At 40.5% G+C, this 12,518-nt stretch overlaps 1 protein-coding gene across 1 annotated transcript in view; it reads right to left on the reverse strand.

The window, feature by feature from the left end:
- Window positions 1-3,001: 3,001 nt before the first annotated feature.
- Window positions 3,002-12,518, reverse strand: part of LOC5567333 — a 47,471-nt gene continuing 37,954 nt past the window's right edge. Inside the window, exon 2 of the mRNA XM_001651707.2 lies at window positions 3,002-9,294. Within this exon, the coding sequence (XP_001651757.2) occupies window positions 4,215-9,206 (4,992 nt within the window). The 5' untranslated portion in view covers window positions 9,207-9,294 and the 3' untranslated portion in view covers window positions 3,002-4,214. The remainder of the gene's footprint in view (window positions 9,295-12,518) is intronic.

The raw sequence follows: 12,518 nt of genomic DNA on the forward strand, positions 1-12,518 counted from the left end.
CCAGTGGTTAACTCCACATTATTAATTATTGCAAAAATGCTTAAAATAAGTTTTCAGAACAATTTAAAAAGCTTTACCACATATTTCGGCTTTTAGTCACGAATTTAGCGTTGATTAAGAAGATTAAGATAATTAAGAAGTAAGCAGATCCCAACAACTGGATCGAAACGTTGGCAATGATTTAAAATAATCAACGCTTAATTCGTGACTGAAAGCCGAAATCCAATTATCATCATCAAAGTCCAGTCAATCTTTGTTAACTTTACCACATTTTTGTCCAAGGAACGCTTTTCTTCAGAAATCTTCCAATGATCCCTCCTGGATTTTCTCCAGATATTCGTTCAAAACCACTCTGAAGATTTCTTAAGTAATTCTCACAAGTATTTTTCCAGTGATATTTAATACATTTTTTCAGGGATTCTTCTTATTTCATGCTATACGTCTCTATAGGGACACAGCCTGCTTCCCTGCTAAGTGTTCTTATGAGTACTTCCAGAGTTATTTACTTATAGCTGTCTTTGCCAATTGATAATTTTTGCATTCGTACATCGTGTGGCAGGTACGACGTTATTCTATGCCCAGTAGACCTGTTCATATTTTAAAAAATGTCTGAAAATCTACCGGTCAAGCAGTATTCGGAATTCTCATGCTAAGAACAATGTCTGGTCAAATTTTCAGCTCATTTGATAAAGATTTCAGTATGCTTCAAGTTGAAAATGTGTTTTTGGGCTTATTTCAAGGTTTGAAAAATCATAACTAGCATGTGGAAAATCAAAACCACTTGCTATTACCACTATTTGAAAGCTAATTCTATTCTGTTAAAGTTTGTCGAACACGCTAACAAGATTAAAGTGAGTTTTATCATTGTTTGATCCAAATTTGTACTCCGCTGTACCCAGAAATCACAGTTTTCTCAATATACATGGTATATAAAACATGCATTGGTATTATTTTTTCAGGCCCTACTCAACGGGAATCAAACATAATACATTAATGAATTCATTGACCATCAACAGATTACATGTTGCTAAAGGCAATAAATTATAATAAATGCCCAAAGATCGAGCACCGCATCGCAACCTGATGATAGTTAAATCATGCATGACACATGTACCGGAAACGAATGAATTGAACAAGCTAGCATTGCTTTTTCTTTCCGAGTGATGATTGTTTTGATCGCATTTCACTGATCATTTAGAACGATTTGAAAACAATCATCATCATCGACTGAGAAAAGGCAGTGCTAACGTGTTCATTTTTTGTATTCATTGAAGCTCACGGTGGTGCTCTTGGCTCACCCATAGTGGATTTACAAATGTGCTTCATAATTACCTATTTTTAACAATTTATTTTCGTTAGATAAATGGTTACTTTGAACGGGATTGACTTTTAGATATGCATTGTCATCATGTCTGGAAATTAAAAATCCGAAATTTTCATGCAGGCATGCTGTTCAGTGAAAACAATTCCCGAAAAAAGAGATTTTCAAGAACCTTGAGATACAAACCTCAACCAAACTATGTTAAAACTTGCTTCAATCATAAAATTGTGTTCGGCAAAAGTTCGTAAGATTGGATAAACTACTATGTAGAAGTATTTCCGATAAATTTTGATGTTTTGTTCGGTAGTTATGATTTTTTAAAGCTTGAAAATAGCCCAAAAACACATAATTGATTTGAAGCACAACTAAATTTACTCTAAATTGAGTGAAATTTTGGCCAGAAGTTCATTTTGCAATGAAAAATCAAAGTATTGGTTGACTGAGGAGTTTCCAGACATTTTTGAAAATACGAATAGGTCTAATGCCCAGGGAAGCCGAAAAACTTACATTGACGAAAAAATTCTCGACCAGTGAGATTTAAACCCACGACCCTCAACATGGTCATGCTGAATAGCTGCACGTTTACCGCTATGACTATCTGGGCCTCAGGGAGCCTATGGAGATAATTCCAGGGAGTGGCCTATGGAGATAATTCCAAAAATTTCTTCAGCAATCCCGCCAGGAATTTATTAAAGCAGAATTATTTAGCAGAATTTTCAGTAATACTTGCCAGAGTTTTCCACAAATTTCTTTCTAGACTTTTTAAGACTTTCTACAAAGAACATCTTTTAAAGATATTCATATATTCCTGCTAGTTTTTTGTTCAGATTCTTCTCAAATTTCTTCCCATTTGAAAATTTCCCCGAATATTCCTGCAGTGATTTGTCCTGGAAGAATTTCAAAAAAAAATTCAAAGATTTCTCCAGATATTTTCAACGAACGTCTCCAGTGACGTTGGCTTTTTTTTTGTGGAAAATTTATAATTATTTCTTGCTTTTTGTGAAGAAAATAGGGACATTTTTAAATGTATTGCGTATTTCATTCACCACTGGACTATCGCAGAAGTTTTTACAAGTGCGAAAACGCTAATAAAAGTGCGCAATGGCATCAAATTGAGTAGGTGTTTTCGGGGGACTTATTCTTTGTAAATCAAAGAATAAGTGCTCTGAAGACACCAACAGGATTGAATGCAATCCCGCACTTTTATCAAAGACAAATGAAAGACCTCCATGTCCCTTGCAGTTGTCCAAAATTTTATGGCTCATAAGATAATCTAGAATGCCGTGAAAAGTGTACTGCGACCTGTCAAACTTGGGTACCTTTTGCACTTCCGAGGGACCAAATGCAGTACTAGAAGTGGTACCCAATCTGAGCCCGAGTGGGACGGACCTGCTTTTATTCTCACTTTCGCACTTATGAGGCCGCACTTCGCAGTCCAGTAGTGAAAGAAATACACAATCAAATTCTATATTTTTTAGTGCGATGATTGTCGATTCTACTGCACTTTTAAATCTTTTTATTGCTCAAATTTTTTTATTTATGGAAAATTTTGTTTTTTCTATGCACTTCTTTATTTTTTTATGTAAATTTTTAACTTTTCTGTTGATTTTACCCTTGTTTCTTTACTGGCAAATTTTGCATTTTTTATGTAAATTTTATATTTCTAAATAAAACACAGTATAATGCGCAAAAAATACAGTTTATTTGTACCATTAATATGACAAAGTACGTGTGTGTATTGTGGGTTTAAATACGTGTTTTCCATTATCCAATGTATGACTCAATTTTGCGTGACAGACTTCCACCATTTTCGCTACTATTTGGTTTGATTTTTACAAATGATTACGACAGATTTCGGTTCGATTTGTTTGCAATTGCTTCACTAAAGTCAAACACTGCTTTCTTTTTATTCATATGATAAGGTATATGGGCTTACATACAGTGCGGGATGTTGATTCTGTGGATGCTTGATTTTAAAAGTTAATTAAGAAAGGTACATAAGATTTGAACGTAGTAAATCCATTCAGCTTCCACTAACAAACTAAATTATTCTATTAAGTTTTCATTTAGCACACGGTTTGTATCTCGGGTTTGTATGGGACAAAATCTACGGCACAGTTGAATCTAGGTTTGGTACGAAAGAAATCAGAAATGTGTTTAAGAGCTAGGCACCAACACTTAACCGCATAGATGATTAGCTTAAAAACAAAATTGGCACATGTTGCTTCTCCATTGCATTGCTTGTTCTTCGAGGGGTACTTTTGCAAACGATAACGACAAAGATAATGGGTTTACTGTTGTGCCTTGAATCGATTTGCCTTTACACGACGTTTGAATCGATGTTTTGTTTGTGGGAAAGAGTGTTTCTATTTTGAACTGTTTGCTGGAATGTTCAGGACAAATCGATTCTCTTTACATTGTTGGATTTTGTTTTTTATTACGTGGATGCCACAACATCGATACCCCTACCAATATTCATGGCTTATGTATTTACAGTACTTATTTGCCTTAACACGCCTAAGGTGAGTATTGTAATCTCCGTACCAGGGGACTATTTTCTAGATTTTATGCTTATTTTGAAATAAAAGTTTTACCAAATCACAACTAGGCTTCACAGAGTATCTTATTTACTAACAGCGTGCATCATCTAGGATGACATTTCACAAATATCGACGCCATTTTCCTACGCTCCTTTCAGACGGGAAAATATAAAACAAAACAAAAACAAAACCGAATCTCTTACAGATATGGCACATTAAATCGATTTCTTCTCCATTTCCTACAATAAATACTCGGGCTGACACTAAAAGTTGAAAACAAATTCTCTCAAATAAATAGTGCTAATTAATTGTGTTTTACATTATGACAAACTAAAATAAAAACAATTGGCCTACTACTCCTCAGCAACGCGCGTTTCCAGGAAGCTGAAGATCTCCTTGTACTCTTTGACACGGGCAATCATCAGCGGTGTCACTTTCTTGTTGTTCACTGGATTGGTTTTGGCGTGGTATTTGTCAACCAGGAGCTTCACGATGTTGATATGGTTACGTTGCGTGGCAACGTATAGCAGCGAATTTCCATAGGCGTCTTGTTCGTCCGCGTTGAACTGATAGTGCTCGAGCAGATAGTCCAGAATCTCCTCGTAATTTTCCTGCACCAGGTAGAGCAAGACCGGCGGTTCACTGGTTCGTAACCGTTCCACGCTGGCACCGTTGTTGAGCAAGATTTTTACTATTTCTAAATTATTGCACACGACCGATTTGATCAGCGATGTTTCGCCGTGGAAGTTCAGCTCGTCCACGGAGCATTTGTTGTCCAACAGCAGCTGAACGAATCGAACGTTTCCCTTCGATACCGCCAGATGGAGCGGAGTTGTTCCCGAGCGATTCTTCGCGTTGATGTCCGCCCCATAACGGATCAACTCTCGGGCGATTTCATACTCGTCACGATCTGCACACAAATGCAGCGCAGTTTGGCAGAACTCGTCTTTGTGGTTGATGTGTTTGGATCCGGCGCCTACTAGGACCCGGACGGCCTCCTTCGATTGAGCATAGACGGCGTTGATGAAGCACAGTGGAGCGCTGTTGACATCGACGCCATTCTTCAGCAGAAAGTTTAGCATCGCGATATTCCGATTGAGGATCGCCATGTTGATGGGTTGGAAGTCTGAACTGAGCGGGTAGCTGATCTTGGCGCCATGCTCGAACAAAAGTTTCATCAACTTGAAATTGTTTGTGTACATTGCGAACGCCAAGGCGTTGAGTCCGTACTCTCCGCAGGTGTCGGTAGATACGCCATATTTGAGAAGTGTTTTGACGAGCGAAATGTAACCTTCTTTACACGCTATGTTGAGTGGGGTATTTTTAACTAAGTTTGTGTTGTTGATGAGTTTCATCATCCCTGGAAGGGATAGAAGATAATTCAATATCCGTTCTCGGTTGTAGCTTGTCGACGCATGGATAACGTTGTTACAGTTCGAGTATATCCTGTAAGGGTCAATCTTCTGTTCCTCCACCAAATAACGGATAACGGCCAGATTGTCAAATTCGATTGCTTTGTGAAGCAGACACAGCTCGCTTGAGAATGAAGTCAATTCGGTGCTTGAGTCGATCGCCAAACTAACAACTTCTTTCGAATTCTGATACTGGATCAGCCAGAATACTGGAAGCTTCTCGTCTTCGCTCATCACGTTCAAATCTGCGCCGGACTTGGCCAGTACTTTAACGATGTCTATCAGATTCAATCTACATGCCAAGTTGATAGCAGAGTACCGCATGCTGCTTGTTGCGTTCAGATCAACTCTTTCGGTCTGGGTCAAAGTTTCAACTGCTCTCAAGTTGCCACTGTTAACGACTTTGAGAAGAATGGTCATTCCTGTCGAGTCGCTTTTGTTGAAATCGATGTTTCGCAACTGTAGCAGAACATTACTTATGAATTCGTGGTTTTCCGAATTGACGAATAAGTGCAAGTCTTCGTAGGCATCATACCGAATAAGATTTTTAAGGAACACACTCACAACTCCCAATAATACGCTCAAGTAGAGAACCAGTATCTTGCGATCCTCTGCCGTTAGCTTGCAGTATTGTCCAACAATGAAATGTGAGCTGACGGTGCGTCTTAGCAGATATTCCAGTAGTCGCTTCCTAGGCTCTTCAATCTCATCGTAATCTCGATTAAGCATGTCGATCATATCCTTGAAGCTTCCTGCAATGGCACAATCGATCAAACTGTACTGACACAGCTCCTTCTGAATCAATGGCCCAAAGCGCTTCCCTCGCAGATCAGATCCATTCCTCACATTCTCCTTGAGCAGCGTCAGATCACTCTTACGTACCGAGTCGTACAATACCTCCTGCATTTCAAACCACTTCCATCGTTCCCTACACCGATCCTCAAAGCTCGTCACCTCCATAGGAGCCTCCTGTATTTGAAAGCCTCCTCCGTACAATCGAAATCCAAACTCCTTGAAGACCAAAGCATTCAGATACACCGTACCAGTCGAACTAAATACTAAAAGATCCATCACAAGTGAATCCTCAGCCAAATAATTTCTCAAGTTCCTCGCACTCAAAACTGGTGCGCATCCTCGCAACATTCCTCCGTTGCCGACTCCTAAGCCATTGACCGACATCAATATTTCGAGCAACTCCAGCAAACTGTACTCCAAGGCTATCTGCACAGAGGCCGGAAGCTCTCCTACCGCCTCCAATACGCCATCCACGCTGTAGCACTCGAACTTCTCCAACACAGCAATCATATCGTTCACCTTCGAATCGAACAGCTCCTGTAGCATTTCTTCATCCCGCTCTCTATGTTCGGCTATCATCTTAGTGTCCACCTGAACTCCTCGTTGTCGGAGAAACTCCTGCACCACCTTGTATCGGTTCTGCAGCAGGAAGATGTTCTCGTAGTAAGTCTTCCGCAGCCTGTCGTGCAATTGTCCTAGCTCTTCGTCGTTCAGCTGAATTTTCATGTCCTGAACGATCTTCTTCGTGAACTGTAAATACTTTCCACTTGGTTCCGTCGCCTGCTTCCGCCTCCGCACAGGGTTGATGCCAAAGAGCCGGTCAGGATCCATCAGCTCCTGCAGCTGTTCCAGGTATTTGACGACCATCAGAGTTTCTTCCGTCTCACCGCCTATGCTGCTGTAAGGTCGCAGCAGTTCCTTCAGGGCCAGAGTGGAGTCCGAGATGGAAATCGATTTCGAAATGTCGTACTTCTGGTAACTCTGATGCAGATAGGAGTGTAGCAGTTGACGCACGCTGTCGTAACAGGGATTCGCTCGAAGCGCTCGATAGACCACGGCAAAGTTACTCAACGTGACCCGGAGACGTGTCTGGTGGTACTGCATGTGGTAGAACCGGAAGTGGATGTTCTTCTCGATGAATGACAGCAGCTTCAGTTCGTTCGACATGCCGATGTACATCTTCTTCAGCTCGTAGATGATGGTGGCGGTTTCGTCTTCGTTGTAGAACACGTGGTCGAACTTTATATGGCTGAGTGTGTGAAGATTGTGATCGCCGATGTATTTGGCGTAGGATTTGATCTGGGCGAGGTTCTTAAGACAGTAGGCTGTTCCAAGGAACGTTTTGTAAGCCTCAATCAGCTGAATGTTGATGACGTACAGAAAGAATCGATACACCGATCGGAGGCTATCCTGCATTAGCTTGTAGTGGGTCATGTCGATTGATTTGTTGGAAAAGTACTTGGCCAGGGAGTATTTTTGAGAGAAGAATTCTCGGAGATCTTTGTTTTTATCGGAGAGCTTAACCGAAGTGAGCACATGCGTCAGTACATTATCTAACATCCGCACAAAAGCCGGAAGCTGATGGCAATTGCTTATTGATTCACTAATCAGGTGAAGTACTCTCTTGATTGCCAACACACAAAGAGATTCGTTCGCTAAATCATCCATGTCAATGACGATGGCGTTCTCGACGTAGTAGGCGATCTTTTTTACGATGTACATTTGCTTGATTTGATCGAAGGTTGTCCGCAGCCGGCGAAAAACGATTCGATTCCGTCGGCTTACTTGGATTCGACTAAGAGATTGAAATTCGCGCGAGCTCACTTCCTTCTCGACGAGTTTCATTTTATTTTTACTCAGCTCGGCGGTGGTGCGCGATTTGATTTTGCTCAACTCTTTTCGGCTGGTCACAAATTGCACCTGTCGCCTTCGGAGGCGGAGCTTCGGATGCCGTTGGTGCCAAATCTTCGCGATTGTTTCCCGCTCGCATCTCGCAAGACAGTCGACAAATTCTGCCACACACCATTTGCCGTCCTCTAGCACGCCCTCCTTCAAAGTTTGGAATTCTTTCCGACGAATTTCATCCATTACCAACTGTTGATCAATCTGACACAGTTCACTAGCATCCCGTACCGATGCAATTTTCTCCAATGCTCGGTTGCGTCGCTTTCTTCGTGACACATACCGTAGAAGCCGCTCCTCGCGGATGCAAGCAATGAGATCTAGCAACAGCTGCGCCGTCCATTGAAATTGATAGTTTTGCCTCCGTCTGTCCCCTAAAGTTGCCATTCTCAGCTCTTCACACACGGCCTCCAAGTACGACATAATCATATTTTTATTAATAACAAGTTTATAAATCTCGAAACCGACATGCTTCTCCAAGATGGCTAAAAATACTCCAATCAAGTAGGTTATCTCCGAAAGGGGCACGTGCTTGTATAGCTTCCGCTCTCGTCTTCGTTCAATGTCCTCCAGAAAGTAGCAGCACTCACAAATCATTCTCAGCCTCAGAACAAACCTGTCATCGAGATCGTTCAAATCATCTCCGCTGTAATTTTCCTTCAAATATTTGGTATAGCTCAGCATTAATTCCACTCGCTTCTCAGCCTCTTGATCGCCTTCTTTGTCTTTCCCCTTCCTTGCTCCGAATCTGTAACTGTATTCCACCAACTGATACTCCAAGAACACCTTCATCTTTTCCGTGATTGTGACTCCCTTCACTCCTAACTCCTCCACGACCCTTCGGAAAACTTTCACCCTGGTGTGCACATCGAGCATTCGCTTCTCCAGATACATCCGCAGGAGTTCGACATGTCCTCTCCGAACCAGGCCGTAAATCGCTCGCTCATCGGTGACTCCTTCAAATTCCTTCCGCACCATAAACTCCGCCACACTTCGGCATCCCACCTCCAGGGCATACTCCGATGCGGTCAACCCATCGCTATTCTTCAAATCACAATCCACACCGTCTGCTCCGATCAGCAGCTCGATCAGCTTGGTGCGGTTTCGTTTGGCCGTGACAGCTACGTGCAGGGCACTGTTGGCCGTTTTCTCGTCCTGGTAGTCGATGTCCACCTTGGACAGTGCCGCCCGAACCGCCTCGTACTGACCATTCTGAACCGCCTTGAGGAAGTCCATTGTGATTGCGTAGGCGCTACTCAGGGAGCGTCAATTCATCTTGGTAGGCCGGGTTGAAGGTTGCAGTGTTGCTTCGATGGGGATGGAGCTAAAATAGAGATAAAGAAAGAAATTATTAGTTTTAAAATATTTTAATTTTGTTAATAAATTGAACCAGTTATTAGGAGGTAAATAATTAAGGCAATTAAGATTTTCTTCTAAAGGGGTCATTATATATATTATTTCAGGAAGCACGTTAAATCTCTTAAAAAAGTCCTTAGAGATTCATTCTGCTATTTCCATCGGACTGATTTTTCTTCCAAAACATCACTTCATGAATTGTTCCAAGAATTTAAGCAAAAATATCGTCAATAGGGTTGTCGCAAATTAATCGATTATTTCGATTAATCGATTAATCGACTCACTAATCGATTAATTTTTCATCGATACCTGGCTCTCTCAATAAACTTGATAATCGATTAACTGACATCGATTATTTGTCGATTTTTGCCAAAATACGGTGATGTTTCCTTGTAGTACACTGTGCTGTGTACGATTGTTTATCGCACAGCCAATCATAAAACCACGAATATGTTCATACATCCCGCAGTTATTCACTATGACATTCTCTGTGCATTAACCCCAATAGACCATTTCCGTAATTTTTTTTAATTGGCTTATAAGCTTCCTGTCATTTTCCTAAGGAACCAATGTGTTTTGAAGCCTCTAACTACACTGCTGAACACGGTTTTGTCTCAAGAACCAAAATACCGCTATTTACTAAATTAAGGGTTGCTGAGTCAATTGCCGTTTTCAGAAATATCATGGCACGTCTAGTTTTTGAGATATTGACGGTTGAAAATGCTAAATTTGGCTGTTTCAGCCAACTTGCATGCAAGTTTTCCAACTTGTACGGCAATTTGTTTGCTCAATTTGTCACAGAATTCAAACTTTATGCATAGAACAATAATTATCAATGAAGTTCATAATATTTTCGATGGCAAAATGTTATTTTTTGATGATTCAGAAAAGTATTGTATTATGCCATATAAGAGAAACGAAGAATTTTATATGAAGACTGCAAACATGTTGAAAAAAATAGATATAACCTAAATTTTATCGTAAAATTTCAACTGATTTGTATCTAAATTGAAAGTTCAAGTCCTATTTAGCATGTTTGGTAGATTATATCACAAAAAAGTTTGATAAATCATACTTTAAATTTCATGTAAACATCAATAAAACCAGTGTTTTATACAATTTTGGCGACCTGTAGCAAAAAATTGTGACGTGCTGGAACATTTCTGAGAGCGGCATCAGATTCAGCGACCCAAAATCTACTAGAGACACATAATTTGATCCTTGAGACACGCGAAAGTGTCATTTTTGTTACGCTGTGCTATTGGAAAACAATGAAAAACTGGCGGCACGTTAGTTCACCCCTCGGTCCCCTACAATTTGTTTCACCTCGAAAAAATGCGGACCGTAAAACGGGGTAACTTTGATAATGCGGGTAACTTTGATAGTGCGTAACCCACCGCATACTAAACGAAATATCATAATGTCTGTTAATCAGTTAAGCAAAACGAATGCAAAACTAAAGAATATTAGTATGATACTTCATGTAAGAGCGGTTTTCATTTGAATCAAGAACATTTTAGGCTTTTTATACGAATTCAAAACAGTTACACAATTTTAACATTTTCGAAACGCTTACAAACAATCTGTTCTACGATCACTATTTGATGTAGTTTTGAATAGTTGGCCACTTATCTTTGATAGCCTAGTTATCATAGAACTTGAATACGGTCTCAAATCTCTTAGCGAAAAGCATTTTCACAAACTGGGACCATTTTTGTAATCTAAGTCAGAAATTTCCATATAACGTTAAACGCCTAGAGGTATGCAATGCCCTACAAATGTTCGCTTTTCATTCAATTTTGTTCGAATCATACTCCATTATCAAAGTTACCCCAAAACAGAAAACCAACTTTCGATTATATGAAAAATTATACATCCATTCAAAATAAATCTTTTGCCAATTTATCGACTGTAATCGATAGCTAGGATGCCAGTACTTGTTTTAAAAATATAAATTGTAAATCTTTGAAACAGCATGCAAAAATATTCAAGTTTTCTTCGAAAAAACTATCAAAGTTACCCCGTTTTACGGGACCCTTTTTCCCCCATGGGTTTTGTCACCACGTTGTGGTGAATTTATGATCAGCTGGCATGACCAGATGATTTTTGTTTATGTTTTCATTCATCATAATGGGCTCCGCTGGTTTCGCTACATTCACGGTTCCAGAAAACTCCGTTATCACCACGGAAACCACCTTCACCGTTTCGGCCGGTTATGACTGCACCCGCCGAACACTACACGGTTCTGTAACGCAAGGATTGTAGTCAACAGATGCCTTGTTGTCAACAGATGTTTTGTGCCGACGAGGATTGAATAAGCCGGAAGATTCCCGACTTGAAGCAACAACCGTTCAAAATTTCCTTGCGCGGCTGTTGCTCCCTCTAAGAGGGAATTTTCCGGATCAACAGCCAACAGATGATTTAGGCATTTGTCGGCATGAACAGCAAAAATAGTCTCTAATAGTAATACCGGTACTCACCAGTGGGGCAAAAGTTCGTTAAAGACAATCAATTTTTAAACTGTTATAACTAAAAATGGGTAAATATTTTGACACAAGCTTGTTCAGCAAAATTATAGCCAATATGTTGAAGGTTCACTGTATGGCATTTGTTTTGTTTCAAATTCTATTGTTTTCCTGGAAACTTTATACCACTAAGGTCGAACTTTTGCCCCACCTTACTCTATGGATTTTTCCATGGATAAATCCAAAAACCGCTCCAGTAATCACACTGCGAAATTTTTCCCATAGAGATCCCCAGGAATTTTATAGCTGCGTAATCCCTGTAGATGTCTCTAGGTATACAATATGAAGCACACATATGAGATTCCTTCATTTTTGTCAGAAATTCTTTCATGGTACCTTGATACCTTGATGCCTACTGCGTAGCGTCACGCCTTTGCCGGGCGTATTATAGAGCTCCAGCGAAACTTCTTCAGTTGCCCCGAACGTTTAGGGTCGCCAGGTCTTCTTCCTTTGCATACAGCCAGCGTATTCGTGGTCTTCCCCGTAGCCGCCGACCTCTACATTGTTCCCTGCTGAATATTATTTTCGCAATTCATTCTTCCAACATTCGCACTAAGTGACCAGCCCACTGAAGTCTGCCGTATTTGACGCGCTTGCTAATATTCGCATCTTTGTGAAATTGGTACAACTCGTGATTCATGCGTCTGCGCCACACACCACTTTACGC

Source organism: Aedes aegypti, chromosome 2 (genome assembly GCF_002204515.2).
Source record: "Aedes aegypti strain LVP_AGWG chromosome 2, AaegL5.0 Primary Assembly, whole genome shotgun sequence".
Lineage (NCBI taxonomy): Eukaryota > Metazoa > Arthropoda > Insecta > Diptera > Culicidae > Aedes > Aedes aegypti.